An 18196-nucleotide genomic window follows, 5' to 3' on the forward strand; every position below is an offset into this window, starting at 1 on the left:
TAATTGTCATTATTTTGGTCAGATATATGGAGAAACTCAGTAGCCCTACATGCAAGGCATGCATGTTTTATAGGGAGCGTCCAAATACAGGATTCACCCATGAGAAGATCGTTTCCATGCTTTAATGAATAGATCTACTTATTTGATGGTTTCCACAAAGAAAGCTATCCTAGATGACTTTGGGGGTGGGGAATAAGAAGAATTTATAGTAATTTTAGATGTAAACTTCCAACAAGATGTACTAAAACCATTTCAATAATCGAGGATCCCAAAATCTTGTGCCGAGTTTAAAAAGACCTACCATCTTGAGAAAACGCCAAAAATTGGCCATTGAAAGAACCACTCAAAAGCTACCTTTGTTGTTTTAATACAAAAAAAATCCAACAACAACAAACAGTTTTCCTATTAGTGGGAGAGCTTCCATTCCCGTTACAAACCTTTGAAGAGTGGTTAATTTGTCTAGAAAGACCATCCACGCAATAATAGAATGCTTTGAAATCTATACTACATATTGAAAGCAAGTTCCAAATTGGGATTGTTCCAAGTGTCATTTCAAGGTGAAAGGCATTTTGAGATTTTCAAACTCCATACCTTTATTGGGGGTGTTTATGAATTTTTGCCTTATGTGGTGAAAGAGTGGAGGGTGCTTTGGGGTTTTGGTTGATTATTAGGCGTAAGAATGCCTTTCAACACCTTTTATGACTTGTTTAAGTGATTTGGGTGGGTTTTCATTATTTGTGAAGGGTAAATATCAGTATTCACATGATTTTTATATAAAGTGTTTTAGGAAAGTTTGGACAAAAGGGGCGGATTTGAGTCTTTTTGGTCTAATTTTCTTTTAGTCATAGAGGTTGTTTTGGGGTTTTCATGAAATATTGATGGTATTATAGTCTATTCATATTTTCGGCTTCTCTCGAGTTTTCAATGCTAATTGCCCTTCCAATGTCACTCATTTTTGAAATTTTACGAAAAGGTCGACCTATTTTGATCTTTTCACCTATGCTTTCTTCTTTATGTTGGATTAATTTTGTGTTTATAAAATAAATGAGGTTGTTTTTGTATTTTTAACCTAATATGTCTATTCAATCAATGCTCACGATTATTTTTAGTTCCTTTTCAGCATGATTGGTTGGGAAATGGCTAAGCCATTGAAAATTTGTTTATCCGCTCGTTGCCAAATGGTCCAAGAAAAAACCATTCCTCTACAATCTCTATCCTCCAAAATCACCCAAAAGTCAAAAATTAGCTAATCCCAACCCCCATCTATTCCATAAGTGGGGAATAGCTTTTAAAATTAGTAACATAAAAATACCCTTTATAAGTGAAAATAAAAAATGAAACAAATTTAAAATAAAAGGTTTTAAGTTTTTAATTATATATTATAAATATTTAATATTTTAAATTCAAAAATCAATTAAAATTATTCATATTTTAATAATAACATTTAAATTAAAAATAAAATATTAATATTTTAAAATGTTATAGATTAAATTATATATAAAATATTAATATTTAAATTATCAATTATTAATATTTTAACTAAATTATAAATTATTAATATTTAAACAATAAAATAAACTAAAAATAGATAATCATATATTATAATAAAAAGTTTGAGCATTTAATTATATATTACAAAAAATAATATTTGAAATTTAAATTTAATTAAAATTATTAATATTTTAATCATAATAATTTTTCAATTATAAATAAATACTAATATTTAAAAATGTTAATATTTAAATTGTCAATTATTAATATTTTAAACAAATTATAATTTATTAATATTTAAAAATAAAATAAAATAGATAATCACATATTATAATAAAAATTTTAAGTTTTTAATTATATATTATAAAAATTAATATTTAAATTTTAATTAAAATTATTAATATTTTAATAATAATAATATTTAAAATATAAATAAAATATTAATATTTTAAATATCATTGATTAAATTATAAAAATATTAATATTTTAAAGAAATTATAAAAATTATTAATATTTAAAAAATTAAATAGAAGATAATTGTTTTTAACCCTCAAAGATAGAGTATTTTAAAAATAACCTTCTTTTTAATTTTAATTAGTTTTAACCAATAGAAAAGTTTTTTTGACAAAATTGCCCTTAATGAACCTCTTAAGTGCTCCCAAATTTCCTTTCCTGCCATTTGTCTGCTTTGCTCGTTATTCTGCTGTGCTCTTCATTTTTCTCTCTCGTCATCCAATTTTTTTCTAATTTTACCACTATTACTATCACTATCACACTTTCTATCTCTCATCATCTCATCATCTCGTCATACTTTGGTATGTAACTTCAGTAGAAAGAAAGAAGCTATGGTGTGTAATAAATAGTGTTGGAGTTTACACCTTGACATATAACATTTGGTGTTGAAGTTTTGATCCTGGCATGTAACATCTGATACTAAATATTTTTTATGATTATAGGAAATGTAACAAAAAAATAACTTAAAAGTTAATTATTCAAATTTGAAGATTTTAGATAATATCTTTTTGTCTAAATCTATTTCATTCTATCCATTTCACTTAACAGTAATGTTGACGTTAAATAATTTTTTAATATATCTTCCTTTTCATATAAATTTTCTTTTTATTTTAAACTTTATTTCTATCATAAAAGTATTTAACTCCAAGAGTTTATATCTTATTGAAATAAAAAAATAAAGACCAAACACGTTAAGTTCAAAAAAATGTTATTACAATTAAAAAAAAATTGATACAACTGCTAAGTTTTTACTAATTCGTTTTATAAAAATCTACCTTTATATGCTTTTTATACATTCAGTGCTCATATGTGTCTAAATTTCTATGTTTGTGGAATTCAATTTGCTGAGCTCCATGAGATCAAGGGAGTGCATCTGCTTGTAGAAAATCTGGAGTAATTCTTATAATTTCTACTCTTTTGTCATGCTAAGATGCCAAGGTAAACCAATTTTATTTTCTTTTTCTCTCCTTGAGCAATTTCCCTTCTTCCTTTATAGCTTCTTTGGTGCTAGTTTATTCTGCTTAAATGTCTTGTCAGTGGATTCAAAGGTTTTAATCTCATTACATGTTTGTTTCATGCATATCCCTAAGTGAATGGATATCTATAAACGTTTTACTATACTTTTACTCATTGGAATTAGGTAATACTGTTTAGTTTCTTTAAGTTGGTAGGTTGATTTGATTTTCTTTTAAGCTTATGAGAGGGCTTAATTGCTGATATTGGAAGTTGGAACCATTCAGGTCAGAGTTTTGCTTTTGGGGACCATTAGAGCTGGGTTGGGGTTTGATTAATGCTTAAACTCAATCAAACAAATTGTTTGTTCTTACTGCCCCTGATTCCAATGCCAAGAATATGTCAAAGGTGACTACCATCAAAACAGGAATTGCCTTGGGATTTTGTTTAAATTGAAGTATTCATTAGAGTTCCCTGGTCAAAGGGAGATACCTTTGGAATTGCCTCCAACGTAGCACTATACGTGTCAACAAATGAATTGGTTTTAGAATCTATAAATTTGAAACATCTTTGATGGTGTGCAGCACCAACCTCCGATTTCTATAATTCCTACTTTCTCAGCTTTTAGATTCCAAACAACTTAAAGATCAAATATGGCTGACAACTCCCAGAGCATGAGCTACAAAGCTGGTGAGGCCAAGGGCCAGGCTCAGGTAAACTTAGAGCTTTCTTGTTTCTGCTAAATTTTGTTGAACCCGGAAATTGGTACAATGCTACATTTCGTTTTCATGTTAATTTCAGGAAAAGGCTAGCAACCTGATGGACAAGGCTGCCGATGCTGCCCAATCTGCTAAGGAATCAATGCAAGAGGTTCGAAACAAAGAAATCAACTCCAAATCATGAAATTACTTATACTGCTTAGACAATAACCCAAGTGAAGTAGCTAGTTTCCTTTGGTTTTCTTTGAGAGTATAACAATATGTAATATGTAATCTGTTGTTATTGACAGACTGGGCAGAAGATGATGGAGAAGGCACATGGAGCTAAAGAGGCCGTGAAGGATGCAACTGGCATGAATAAATGAAAGCTGAAAAAGACCCTGTCTATCCAATTTCATTTAGATGTTTTAATCCATGTTCAAGTTAGTGTTTTGTTGGAGCATTTAATAAAATGCTGTTTTAGTGTTTTTTTCCTATGAACAAAGAAGAAAGGCTGCTCTAACATGTAGTAGTCAGGAGTTCCTCTTCCAGTTATTTCCTTTAATGCAATTCGGATATTGTTTTTCCATTCTTGATATTATTATTAATGTTCAACTAGTTTTTATGTTGCATGATTTAATTTCTTTATAAAATTGTTCAATCAATTTTTTTCTTTATAATGCATCAATGACACAACACAGTGTGTTTTTGTTCTCCTATCAAAAACAATGATAAAATGCAATAATATACAGCTTTATCTTAGTATAATCGATGGTGGATTATGTTGTTTTCTATTTTTTTATTGCGAGTTTAGAAAAAAGTTGTCCCCAAGTGCTGGGTTTACATGCCGAGGCTTCCAATCCTGTAGGATAATTTGGGTGGGCTTGGAAACATATATGTCCTAGGCCAATTCACGGCATGATATGACCCTGAACTATCTCCTTTCGATGATTATTTGAAGCCCTGCTAATCAATACCTGATCTTAAAATCTATTCCATACCAAGGGTCAGAGAATAAAAAGCTCTGGTACCTCTTATGGTGGCTTGACCTTCAGCGACTGGACCTATTTTTGATTTCTAAGAAGCAACCCTCGGCTATGATGCATGTATTCTATGTAAGAGTTTAGGTAACAATCTTTAGCCCCAAAAACGCAAACAAGGAGAAAAGAAAAGGAAAGGAGTTTGGTACCAATGTAACTAACATAGGCAAGAGCACTGCTGTTAATTTGTTGAGGTTCTCTTTGACTGGCTGTTGTTTCTTGTCATGCTCAAACTTTTTCCAGGGACAACTTACCGTCGTTGAATTGCATCTTGAAGGACGGTTATGTTACTATGAACATGCTTTTCTTCATTTGAAAGTAAAGTTACAAGTTCACTGTTACCTTTGCAAGAAAGGTCATGTAATCGTGTCTTTTAATTAATTTGCAAGATTCGTGTGAACTTTTTATCTGTTTATTAATGAAACAATGGGCAGAATCTTATAGTTATTAGTGGTTGGATTGTCAAATTCAGAATGGTCTTTATGCATCTGATACATTTAGCTACACACCAGCAGATTGCAAATAGTTAGTTTGATACGAATTCAACATCAAGCCATGGTGGTGTCATGAGAATTTACATTTTGCCAATGGAAGCAACCAAAATTTAGAACGACACGTGGTCTTGGAAACTACCTGTATTTTTTTTTTTTTGGAATTATTGATTTTGGGGACCAGAGCAAGAACTTTTGCTTTTTATGCATAAATTCGTTTTCTGGATTAGATTGGGTTTGCACATTATGTTTCTGCAATGGTTGAAAAACTGCAGGCTTTTTAGCAGAATGCCTTTAGGAAGAGGGAGAAAAGAAAAAAAAAAACAGATACAATTTCGTGTTTGCATGCGATTGTGAAGTTACCCATGCAGGCCCAAACTATGAAAGTCCCTGATTCCTTTGGCTATCCGTTACTCTTTTCAGGATGCTCTAGAGAGACAAAGTGAACATTTCCTGGGAGAGCATGAAGCCAAACCCATAATTATGCTAACAAATTACAATCCTGGAGGCTGATTTGAATTCCAGAGACTTGAGATTGTTCAAGATAACCTTCTGTGAAAAGTTTCCCAGTGTAAGGTTGCCGTGGTTGTATTGTCTCAGCATTTCCATGGAAATTAATTAAAAATTAATGCCACAGCCTTGTTCAGCCAAAGAATGGGTCACCAATCTTAATAGCAGATCAAGTGAATAAGACTTGTGAACGAGCAAAACGCGGTGAGTGTGACTGAACATGACATACGAAATATGTTTGTTTGCCACCCTTTTGGCCCTGTTTTAATCTCCATTTCAAATTTCTTAATCTGAAAATAAAAGCAAGTCCCTGCTAGCCTTGTGTTTTCTGGAATGGAGGGTGAGGACCAAACGGGACAAGCTATATTCGTACAGCAATTACGACAAAATTGCCATTATGTTTTGATGATTAGTAGCTGTTACTCCTACAAAACTGCCACTCTGTTGAAGCTGCAACTGAACAAGGCAGAGGGGACCATGAATGGAAAACTGCAGCCATTTTTGGGTCTTAGACTGTGCCCACATCAGACATCCATTTGTGGCCACCAATTGGTTTTTACTTACCACGTTAATAATATATCTTAAAAAGAGAATTGGAATTTATAAGATAAATGAGGGTTATCTCTTACTATTTAACTTAAATCTTTATGTTAAAGCAGGTCTTACTATACCTGCTTTTTGTGCCCAGGTATAGCCCACAAATCACTGGTTCTTTACTGATGTATTTTTGAAGGGGATTATTCCACCATTCTTTGCAATGAAACTACAATCTTTCAAAAAAAAAAAAAATCTTTATGTACCCAAAAAGGAAAAATAAAGTTTTAGAGTACCATGTCGATCATTCTTTAATTAGATTCAAGAACCAAATTGAAAATTGGTCAATTGATTCGGCTTGATCTTGGTTTTTGTTATCGAAAAATTATACTATTCTACGTCGGACTTTGTTATTGAAAAAATATACCAGTCTAACTGAATTGGATTAACATTACTCTAACTTCAATGTTTATTTCATCTGGGGTGCTTAACACTTCTTCGGTTGCTTTAAGAGCTCTAAGCCTCTCTCGACGCGACGCAGCTGCTTGTTCTATCGATTCCTCTTCCGTAGCGATGAAAGATAGCTCGCTGCATTAACTGTTTAAGAAGAATAAAAAGAAGGGTGTTGAAATGACTTGAATTAAGTTTTTGAATATAATTTAAGTGAGTTAGTTCTATCAGAAATTTGTTCTTCACGACTTCAATTGCAATTTTGTCTTCTCGGATGGTTTAAGAAATTTGATAGTTGTAAACCCTAATAGATTAGATTGTTTAGAAATCAAATTCTTTTAATTTTTTTCAAATTCCTAAATGAATGATTTTAAAACATGTGATTGAGAGAAAAAAACCAACTTAATAACCAAAAAATCTAATAAGCAACATCTTCGATCACCTTACATATAAATGATATGATATTAAATTCACACTTATAACTTTGACTAACTAGTTAGTCAACAATTAATGATAAAAATTTATTTGATTTAAAATAAAAATATAAAAATTTAATTGAATGTAATAAAAGTGTAAAAATTTAATTAACTTTTTTTATATAATTCAAGTGTTTATTTGGATATTATGTTTAAAAATAACTACAAGTAGATAGAATAAAAAGAATAATGGTAAAGGTTAAAAGACTTTAAAAAATGAAAAATTAAGGTTTTGTCTAATTTCTAGTTATAGCAATTGACTGGATCAAATTAGATTATTTCGAGTTTGGATTGTAAAATTTGTTGTCGTTAATTTTAAGTTTTGGTTGCTTTGGATTTGAGTTGATTATATGCTCACCCCATTTTAGGTTTAGATTGGTTAACGTTTCTGATGAGTTTGGTTCAGGTAATTGCCTTTTTAGAATTCTTACAAATTGAGTTGATTTTAGGTCAATTTTATAATTATTTATATACTTTTATTATTTCTAATAGAATTGATAAGTAAAATAAAAAATAAATATATATCTTGCTTCAAAAAGGTTAAGTTTTGGCCTTTGAGTCATTTCGATTGGAGTAATGGTTAGGTTCGAGTCAATTTTTATTTAAATTATTTAAGATTTGATTTCGTATAATTTCAAGTTTTGATTATTGACTTTTTTAATCAAATCAGTTAGGTTGGATTTGGATTGAGTAGATTAATGGTTTCTTTCGGATTCATGATACCTTTATCAACTCCTAATTAGTTTTACTCTTATAAAGTACTTACCTTTTGCTTCTAAAGGAGAAACAAAATGCACATTAGGTTAAAAAGATAAATAATTTTATTGAAGACTTAAATCTAAGTTTTTAGCTAACAAAATGTTTGATTTTACTATACTTATGTTATAATTAGTGTTATATTTTAATTATTTATTTATATTTAAATAAATTAATATGAAATTACTTGGACTTTCTACTTCTTATCGAAAGCTTTTATTCAAAAAATAATAATAAAACGAGTAATCCATAGTAAATAACAAAATTATGAAAATTCAAGAGTAAAATATATTTTGATCGCTTAACTTTTCAAATGTTTTTTCTTTCGATCAACTAATTTTGGAAAATAACATTTTGATCAAAGTACATGTGTCCATATCCGCATGGTAAGAAAAAATTTAAAAAGAGAAATTTAAAGAAAGCAATTAAAAATTTTATAAATAATTTTTTTCTTTTCACGTCGACTGTCCACGTAACAAAGCAGCTGACATGGGTGGTGATGTAAATGTTACGTGAGAGGTTTATTATAACGATTAAATGACTAAAATAATAATATTTATAAATGTGAATGACTAATATATTTATTATATTTTTTAAATTTATTGATCAAAACAACTGTTCAAATATACTGTTATACGAGATAATGTGAGATTAACAAAGAAAGCCTCTAAAATCGCAAAGAACCCCTTCCTTTCATTTCTCATGCATTCTTGGCAATTTATGAACATGAAAAAAAAAAAAAAAAAAAGAATTGCTACGTAATAGACTTAGTCTATGTAAAGGTGTGAACTTTTACTTTAACATTGAACTCTTAAGACGGGCTTTTGCACTTTCCTCGAAGTTTAAGCAAACCCAAAAATCCCGCAAGAACTTTACAAAAATGTGGTTAAACAAACCTCATATCGTGGGAGGCAAATTTTCCACTGATGACAAAAGGAAGTAGAGGGGATAAGGATGGAGGAGGGGGGGAAGAACAAAGGAGAAGTTATGATAGTGTAGCAGTTCAAATGATGTAAAAGATGAATGCAAAGACCAAAGGTCAAATAATTTTGTGGGAAGACAGGAAAGAGTGCAGGGTTAAAGTAAGGTCTTGGGTCATTGGAGGAGAGTGGAGGGGCTTAAGCTTAGCTGTTCTGGTCCGTCACAAAGTTAGGAACATGGGACCCTCTTGTTCCCTCAAACAAAAGCTTTCTCCAAGCCCATGTTGGTACAATCACTGTCTTTAATCTCATGGACACCTTTGAGATCAACTTTTACTTTCCTGTCAATGACAAATCTTTGTCATTTCGAAGGGCTCACAGGTCACAATCTAATGCCACTAACATTATTTTCTTTTGATTTCTTTCTTTCTTTCTTTTTTAATAATTTAGAGAAGAAATAACAATCAATGTGCTTTGGTTTACTATGATTACCATTCACAAGATAAGGAACCTTTTTTTGATGATAGAGAACCCAAGTATCTTGAGAAGCATTCGTTGCTAGCTAGGTATCAGCTATCTTTAAGCCTCCTTATGATTTCAAAAATTATCTGCTGCCAAGTTTATTATTTGAATCGACTAGTTTATAATATTATTTCTACTATATCTTTTGGAATTATTTCATAGAATTAAGCATGGTCTGCCCTACACCTTGATTAAGTCTGCGTCAAAGAAGAAATCAAGAGGCCATGGATAAGCTAGGATCCAAGTCCAACAACCTTTTCTTCTCCCTTTGTGCCCTCCAATAAATTAATTTCTTTGGAGTGTACTTCACTAAGATCATTTGCAACAGTTAATTACCAGTAAATTGTAAATTTTATGCATATGAAAACAGTTGTGATAGCACATTAAACACTATTCCTATTAGTTTAGAAAAGTTCTAGTATTAGATATGAATCGATCGATTGCCTTCCCAACCCCAACCCTTCCTTTTTTCTTCTTTTTAGAACAAAATAAAAATTGTAATCTCTCTTTTGAATAAAGTGTTAATTCATTCAAAACTTTAATGGAGGGACAGTTGCTCTCCACTTACAGCCAACCCAAATGATGCCCATTGTCCCCTAGAAAGCATCCCCTAAAACCGCCATACCATTATTGCTATTGTCATGAAGAATGTCCAAAGATTATTAAGAGGTTTAATTACTTAACATTTTGATTTCACCAATTAAAGAATTAATTATCCCTTCAATGATCTAATGAGCTTTATGATCTGCAGCCATTGGATCCCTCGGTGCAACATGATTGCATCGTGTAGTAGTGCTTCATGATGAAGTGGCTCACTTCTCAAAAAGAATAAGAAGAAGAAGAAAAAGCTTCATTATGGAATTTGATAATGGAGGCAAATGTTAAAAGAGTTGCCGTAAAAGTACAAAATATTGGAGTGGAGAGAAGACCAGCAGAGTGGGGTTGAGTTATGGAGACAAATGGGGTCTCTAGGAGTGCCTGAACAAAGCTATTGGAAGCTCTGTCAAGGCTAGCTTTGTTCAGGCAAATATCATGTGATTTTGTACTTCAAATGTTCAAAGGGGAGAGGGTAGAAGTTAAAATGGAGCTGCCCTTCCCTCCATTCAAACCCCTCGATCAAAATAGTTGAAGAGTAATTATTTGCTACTCATTTGGGAAATATACCTGGTGGCATTGTCCATAAAACTCATGGTCCACCAGTACTTAAGACTCTCTTTGACCTTCTCTTTGCTTTTCATATATTTTTTTGGCGTTTATGGTTTTAGATTAAATAATAAGAAATAATTATCTCTGATCATCTTATAGATCTCACTCTCTCTTGTTAATATTAATTTGAATCCAAACCTTTCAAATTGGAGTATTAAATTTTTGCATAGTTGTCCCCTTAGAGATCTTATCTTTCCACTCTATGCTCTAATTGTTTGTAGGATCATTACATTATGAAAAAATAACCTTCTAATTTTTTTGAAAAAAAAATATTACCCTAATTGTTCAAATTCAATAAGGTGATTTTTTTAAATTATATACTTAAAAAATTAGTTAATGTCAATTTTAGAAGCTTCTCAGCAACTTCTACCTCAATTTAGAAGCTTTAGTCAATATCAATAATCAATGTCAAGAACTAATAGGTTTCCGGAAACCACAAACCTATCAAGTAACAAATCATCTAGTTTTAGGCCTTTAATATATTTTTCCCCTATAAAATTAGTTAATTAGCATATTAAATTTCGACTTAATGACTTCAATATCTTTTGTCAAAGAGGAAACAAATATTGTTTCAAAATATAAAAAAAAAAAAGCAAAAAGAAAATGAAACTAGATACGGATCATTTGCTTTGAGGATACATAAGATTAATATTATAATTAATGTATCGATAGATTCAAACAAAAATTATGTATCAATATTCAAGATTAGACCTATTTCAAAAAAGTATATATTCAAGATTAGATACTAATTAGTAATAACTAACTACTACTAAAAAGGGTTAACTTCAAACAAGGTTTTGTAACCTATTAATATAAAAAAATGTGTTCTTAAGCATATTTCATTCATTAATTTTGCATGATTTCCTATTCAAAGAGTTTAATCAAATTTCCTCTTCTTACAAATAAAAAAAAAAGTTAATAAAGAGTCGTATTCAGATATAATTTTGTCATTTTCAATAAAAAAAATAAGGGACAGGTTTGGTGTCTCTTGAATAACAATTGACTGGTAATTATCACGCAAAATGGTAATTATATATAATGGTCATTGCATGCCCTTAATTGATGAACATGCTTGCTCGTGATGTTAAGAGTCCTTTTCTTCTTTTGGAAGTGAAATTGGGTATTGGGTAGGGCAATATGTTTAGCTGACAGCATTCTCTAACAAGAGGCCATGTATCATGTGGGAGCATCCAATGCCCCCCCAAGTACCTTCAAATTTATTAAAAAGATTACATCCCCCATACCCAGCCTTGTTACTTTATGATTTGCCACTTCTCGTAGACAAAATAGGAGAGAAGACAAAGCATTGAAGACAAACCAAGGGTTAAAACTTTACCTTTGGATTATATTGGATTCAAAATCTGAGAGCTATGGTCCTGATGAACCCAGCATCTGCCATTGGGAATATGGCTTGTTTTGTGGGGATTGAGACTCTGATAGGTGATACAAAGGAAAGAGACAATTATATATATACGTGTCTTGATGCCTCCTTGTGGTTTCGGCCATTAATCTCTGGACGTTCTTGTCATTTTGCCATATAAAATGTTTGCTCTTCCGTTTCTTGCGTTGCTGATGTTTGTCTCCATTTTTCTTTCTTATTGTTTTGTGCATGATTGGCCATTTTTTTCAGGATTGGAGTTCTTCTTCCCCCGTCTCTATCCATTGGCCTAGGTTGTTTTTTTGGAGGCAGGTTTATCTCAGCTTGCTTACACAGGATCTCATTCAAGGCTTTATTAGTGGGTATTGTCAATCAAGCATGTTAATCATGAATGAAGCGTGTGACACAAAGTATAATATATGGTCTAAATCTATTCGTTAGTCATATGACATAACCACCTTCCATTATTAAGGACTATACGATTAAAATATTAACATATGAGGATTTAAAGATCAATATCATGTAAATTTTCTAATATTAGCTAATATATTTAATCAAAAAATTAAATTAAATTAAATTTTTTTTAAAAAAAAGAAAGAGGTGCTTATAATTTTTGGTGTTTTGTTTTTGCAGTTGTCCCTCTAATAACTCTAGTTGAACCCGGTCTGGCACGGTCCGCTTTCTTTCTCATGAACCAATAATAAAAAACGTCATAGTTTTTTTCCTTTTTTACATTTTTCTTTTTTTGGGTAAATTTGTTCTCCACGAGCCAATCAGGCTAGTGTGCCTAACAACTAAGAACAGCACAAAACCTTCGTAAATCAGTACTAAAATTATAAAAATAATCTTTATTTGGTCTATTAACCTTTTGTAAAATAAATAATAGCAGGCGTCAAACTGGAATGTCATCAATGACATGCATTTTATTTATCTATTTTCATTTTTTAAATATTTCTAAAACTATATATTTTTTAATACTTGATACTGTTACCCTTTTTCCTGTTTTAATATTATTTCCATCATTTTTTTGTTTCTTAATATTAAAAATTATGAAACGTCAAAAAAATGTAAATATTTAAGATAAAATATAATAAGTAAAATAAAAAGTTTACTTAATTTTGTGAAAATCAAACAATTTAAAAAAGAGAGAGCAGGTATTTTAATGTTTAAAGTTACTGTATATTTATATATAACCATTTTCTTTTTACAAAATAAGAGGAGAAGAATATGCACGCTCCATGAGAGCGTTTGAAAATCGACAATAATTCATGATCAAAAAATTTAGAGAATGGGGTGGCAGCTTTTGCTTTTAAAAGTGTAGCTCTTTTTTATAAGTGTCTGAGGGAATGACTGTCTGCTGGAGGTAAAGAGGAAAAGCAAGAGCGTGTGATTGTTAGCTGATGTTGGATTTGTTGGAATCTTCAATAAAGCAAAAAAGAAAGCATACACAGAAACCCAACATTTTAACCCTTGATTTACAGCCCGAAAGTGAGTAGATTTTGGCATAAATTATTGACCATTTTTAGATTATAATGAAGTGGAGAATCAGATATACTAATGTGGGGGTCATATGAAAATACAAATGGTTGGGTGACCAAATCCCTCTGTCATCATCAATCTCGAGCCACTCATCTGCCCCCCCCCCCCCCCCCTTGAGATCCTCACATTCTCAATTCAATCCATTAACCAAAAACAACTAGCTTATAAAAACTGACTTAAAAAATATGGGGAAAAAATGGGTTTTGGGACTTTTACTGAATGGCCAAACTCAGGGAATGTTGGATTCTCCATTGTCCCAAGCAAAAGACAAGTACATATACTTCTCTTCTTCCCAATGCATACTCTCTCTCTCTGTCCATTTTGTGCTGCTTCAGTTGAGTATCTGCTATATGCAATGTACAATGCCCTTTCAAGTATCCACACACATATGCATATGATGTATGAAATAAAGTAAATAATTAAGTTTGAAAGGAGATGTAAAATAATTAAAAAAATTTCATGTTTAGTGGCACTCTTTTTAATACTTTATGTTGAATACCTTTTGTAGGCAAAGAATGTGATTAATATAACTTATGTTGAATACTTTTGTAGGCAAAGAATGTAATTAATATAACAAGGGAATTTCCTAATGTGACCTTGTTCTTGGAATATAAACCTTGGATTTGGTTAGTTTTGTTCTTTTTAGATTGTGGCCATTATATATTCTTTTCCTTTCAACTCTCCTGACCCAGTGACAGGCGTGCTAGTTCACTTTATACTACCAATAAATCTGTGATTTCTTTTTCTTTTGGTTTCATTTTTTTTCCTTGGTGTCTGACACAAGATTTTTAGTGAATGGATTTCTGGCATGGAAAGGAGGGAGTGGGTTCTGATCTCAGGATTATCTTAAACAAGAGAGCCTCATTTCAAAGTTGTTTTTTCTGATAACAATCACTGAACACAAGCTTAGCTTTGGCAACTGGCTGCCTCTTGTTCTTATGATTTCTAGCTCAATGGCAATGACAAGGAGAGAAATTGCTTTTTGTTTTATGGCTTTCTTATGGTTTTGGGCTCCTACAAATGGATTACTTTCTCCCAAAGGTGTAAACTATGAAGGTAAATAGGAAAGTTGCATTTTCTTTCTTTTATCAACAAGAGTGCGTATTCATGTGAAGGGAGATCTCATAATATCGGTGTTTCTTTTTCAGTGCAATCTTTAATGGCTATTAAGGCGGCTCTACATGATCCTCATGGTGTACTTGATAATTGGGATGCGGATGCTGTTGATCCATGTAGCTGGGCAATGGTGACTTGCTCACCTGAAAGCCTGGTTATTGGCCTGTAAGTCTTTTTCTAACCTCAATTTTTTGGAGAAGATATGGAACATTTACAAGAGAAAGCAAAGCATTCATCATGAAGTGAGATTATTAAATAGATGAACATCTTCTGAACGTGGTGGAAATGGTCTTGTTGCAGGGGCACTCCAAGCCAGAATTTATCTGGTACTTTATCTCCAAGCATAGGAAACTTAACAAATCTTCAGATTGTGTAAGTTTCCAACAGATGACTGCGGAAAAATCAAAGCGTTTTTCAAATCGAATGCATCTTTTTGTTCATGGTCTAATATGAATGCTGGTATACACTAATTTTGCAGGCTCTTACAGAATAACAACATAACAGGACCAATTCCTACAGAGCTGGGGAAGCTCTCAAAGATTCAAACACTTGATCTTTCTGATAATTCCTTCACTGGGGAAATTCCGACCTCTTTAGGCAACCTAAGGAGCCTCCAATACATGTAAGAACCGAAATCTGCGAAACAGAGCCTGAAAGCTCGAGAGAAGAGCTCAAAGACTACCATGTCCATTATCTGCACTCATTTTTGTTTCAATTTTTAACATGAGGGCTTGCAAATGTTGATTTTAGGAGGCTAAACAACAACAGTCTCTCTGGAGCATGTCCTGTGTCCTTGGCCAACATGACCCAGCTTACCTTCCTGTAAGCCTCTTAATCTTTGTTTTCTCCCTTCCTCTTTTTCCTCCTCCTAGATCAATGATTTGTATCTGTGATTGAAATATGCTCCTATACATGGTTTTCTGATTCTTTTTTCTTTTTTCATATCTTATATGTTTCAGTGACTTGTCCTACAATAATCTAAGTGGACCAGTACCCAGATTTGCTGCTAAAACATTCAGGTATATCCCCTATCTTCACCTCTGACTCTCAAGTCTCAGCAGAACATTATGTTGATAAACTTTGCTCCGCTACTACGTTATTGCAGCATAGTGGGGAATCCTTTAATCTGCGCAACAGGGTCTGAACCAGAATGCCATGGGATGACACTGATGCCAATGTCCATGAACTTGAACAGCTCGCAAGGTATGGAATTTTAGAATTTCCAAAATTTTCTCAACTTTCTCAATTCTTACTGTGTTCAGAGAATATCAATTTTAAGCACTCTTGTGATTTATCTGACTTTGAACCCCTTTCGCTTCTCAAGCTGGCCGGCCTTCTGGCAGATCCAAAGGTCACAAAATAGCCATTGCGTTTGGCTCAAGCATCGGATGCGTGTCCCTGATGGTTCTTATACTAGGTCTCTTACTTTGGTGGAGACAAAGGCGGAATGAACAGATATTCTTTGATGTTAAAGGTTTGAGATAATTAGACTTACTACAGAAGTCTTCATTAGATATTTTAGCATCTTTGAGGTGTAAGAGCTAACTAGTACTTGTAATTGCGTCTTGTCATTTCAAATTTCAGACCGACATCATGAGGAAGTTTCCCTTGGAAATTTGAGGAGGTTCCAGTTCAGAGAACTTCAGATTGCAACACATAACTTCAGCAGCAAGAATATACTAGGAAAGGGAGGTTTTGGGAATGTGTACAAGGGAATATTGCAAGATGGAACAATTGTAGCTGTTAAGAGGCTTAAAGATGGTAATGCTGCAGGAGGAGAGATACAGTTCCAGACTGAAGTTGAGATGATCAGCCTGGCAGTGCACCGAAACCTTCTGCGGCTTTATGGATTTTGTATAACACCCACAGAGAAACTTCTTGTTTACCCATATATGTCTAATGGCAGTGTTGCCTCTCGTCTCAAAGGTAAAATACAAAGAGTTTGCTTGATATTGTAGCCATAATTTTGTAATGCTATATTTGAGTAGGTGAACTAAACCTGAATTTTTCTTGCGACAGGAAAACCGGTATTGGACTGGGGCACCAGAAAGAGAATTGCTCTGGGAGCTGCCAGGGGATTACTATACCTTCATGAGCAGTGTGATCCAAAGATAATTCATAGGGATGTCAAAGCCGCAAATATATTGCTTGATGATTACTGTGAGGCTGTGGTGGGAGATTTTGGGTTAGCAAAGCTTTTGGATCACCAAGATTCACATGTCACAACAGCTGTGAGGGGCACTGTGGGACATATAGCTCCCGAATACCTCTCCACAGGCCAGTCTTCTGAAAAGACAGATGTCTTTGGGTTTGGAATTCTCCTCCTTGAATTAATCACAGGTCAAAGAGCGCTAGAATTTGGCAAGGCTGCTAACCAGAAAGGAGCAATGCTTGATTGGGTGAGCATAATTTCTCTTAAGCTTCTCACCTTGAATGCTTAAATATTAAAGCATCGATTCCTCTTATTAGATAATTCATAGTTATTCCCCTTCATATTTGTGACATTAATTGGCACTTGCAGGTAAGGAAAATTCATCAGGAGAAGAAGCTTGAAGGGCTTGTCGACAAGGATCTTAAAAGCAACTATGATAGAATTGAGCTAGAGGAGATGGTTCAAGTAGCATTGCTATGCACACAATACCTTCCTGGCCATAGACCGAAAATGTCTGAAGTGGTTAGAATGCTTGAAGGTGACGGACTGGCCGAAAGATGGGAAGCTTCCCAAAGAGCTGAAGCAACCAAGTGCAAGCCCCATGAGTTTTCCTCATCAGACCGATATTCTGATCTCACTGATGACTCTTCATTACTCGTTCAAGCCATGGAGCTCTCTGGCCCGAGGTGAACTCCTTATAAAATTCACTATAAAATCTTTTTTTTAATCTTTCAAAAAGAGTTAGAAAATTATAGTTGAAGCAGCATGCTAGAACTCCTACAGTTCCATAATAGTGGCATAGCATAGCTCGAAAGGGCTTTCAATTTTATTTTTTATTTTTATATTTTTCCCCTTTTTTGCTTTCCTTTTTTACTCCAACTGTACAGATTACGTACTACGAAGACATTATTGAAATGGAAATTTCTTGTAGTTGCTATTCCTATTGAGTGAAATATCTGAGAGGTTGTCCAGTTAATTCTTGTGTAAGATCAAACATTCTTTATTCGGGTCTTAATTGTAATTTTCAAAATTAAATAGTTATTCTATTGTAAAGGTTGTTATGCTTATCTCATGTTAATTACACTGTTCTTTTTTATCATTATTATTATTTTGATTCGGATGAAAAGAGGTTCAAATTTTACTTAAAAATCATGCATTAATCATTAAATTAAATGTTCGAATTTAAAGATTATACATTAATAATTAAATCAAATGCTTGATTTCATTTTAATTGCAGTGCTTAGTGTTGTGGATATACATGTCATCTAATTAAAAACTAGTAAAACCAAAGATTTAGCAAAAATATCTCATAATTCTCTACAGGAATGAAGTTTTCATGTGTAGATGTTTAAATTAACGTGCAATGAGTGGATGCTAGCTCATCTTAATCAGATATCTAATCAAGCAACTTGCATTGAAAATGGCTGAAGTTTGATGGCCCTAGCAGTAC

At 32.7% G+C, this 18196-nt stretch overlaps 2 protein-coding genes across 2 annotated transcripts; both read left to right on the forward strand.

Moving 5' to 3' along the window:
- Positions 1-3510: 3510 nt before the first annotated feature.
- LOC18602161 (uncharacterized) lies at positions 3511-4245 on the forward strand. Its single transcript, XM_007033377.3, has 3 exons — positions 3511-3671; positions 3760-3828; positions 3968-4245. The coding sequence occupies exons 1-3, from the start codon at positions 3612-3614 to the stop codon at positions 4040-4042; spliced, it is 204 nt and encodes a 67-aa protein (XP_007033439.1). The 5' UTR covers positions 3511-3611; the 3' UTR covers positions 4043-4245.
- Positions 4246-14168: 9923 nt separating this feature from the next.
- On the forward strand, positions 14169-17813 carry LOC18602162 (protein CLAVATA3 INSENSITIVE RECEPTOR KINASE 5-like). The gene is made up of 11 exons (XM_018119201.2): positions 14169-14534; positions 14627-14759; positions 14895-14966; positions 15073-15216; positions 15345-15416; positions 15554-15613; positions 15700-15797; positions 15919-16068; positions 16179-16520; positions 16614-16993; positions 17116-17813. Exons 1-11 carry the CDS (start codon positions 14417-14419, stop codon positions 17434-17436), a joined length of 1890 nt encoding a protein of 629 aa, XP_017974690.1. The 5' UTR covers positions 14169-14416; the 3' UTR covers positions 17437-17813.
- Positions 17814-18196: the final 383 nt, after the last annotated feature.

This window comes from Theobroma cacao, chromosome 4 (genome assembly GCF_053813885.1).
Source record: "Theobroma cacao isolate CCN51 chromosome 4, ASM5381388v1, whole genome shotgun sequence".
In the NCBI taxonomy this organism is placed as follows: domain Eukaryota; kingdom Viridiplantae; phylum Streptophyta; class Magnoliopsida; order Malvales; family Malvaceae; genus Theobroma; species Theobroma cacao.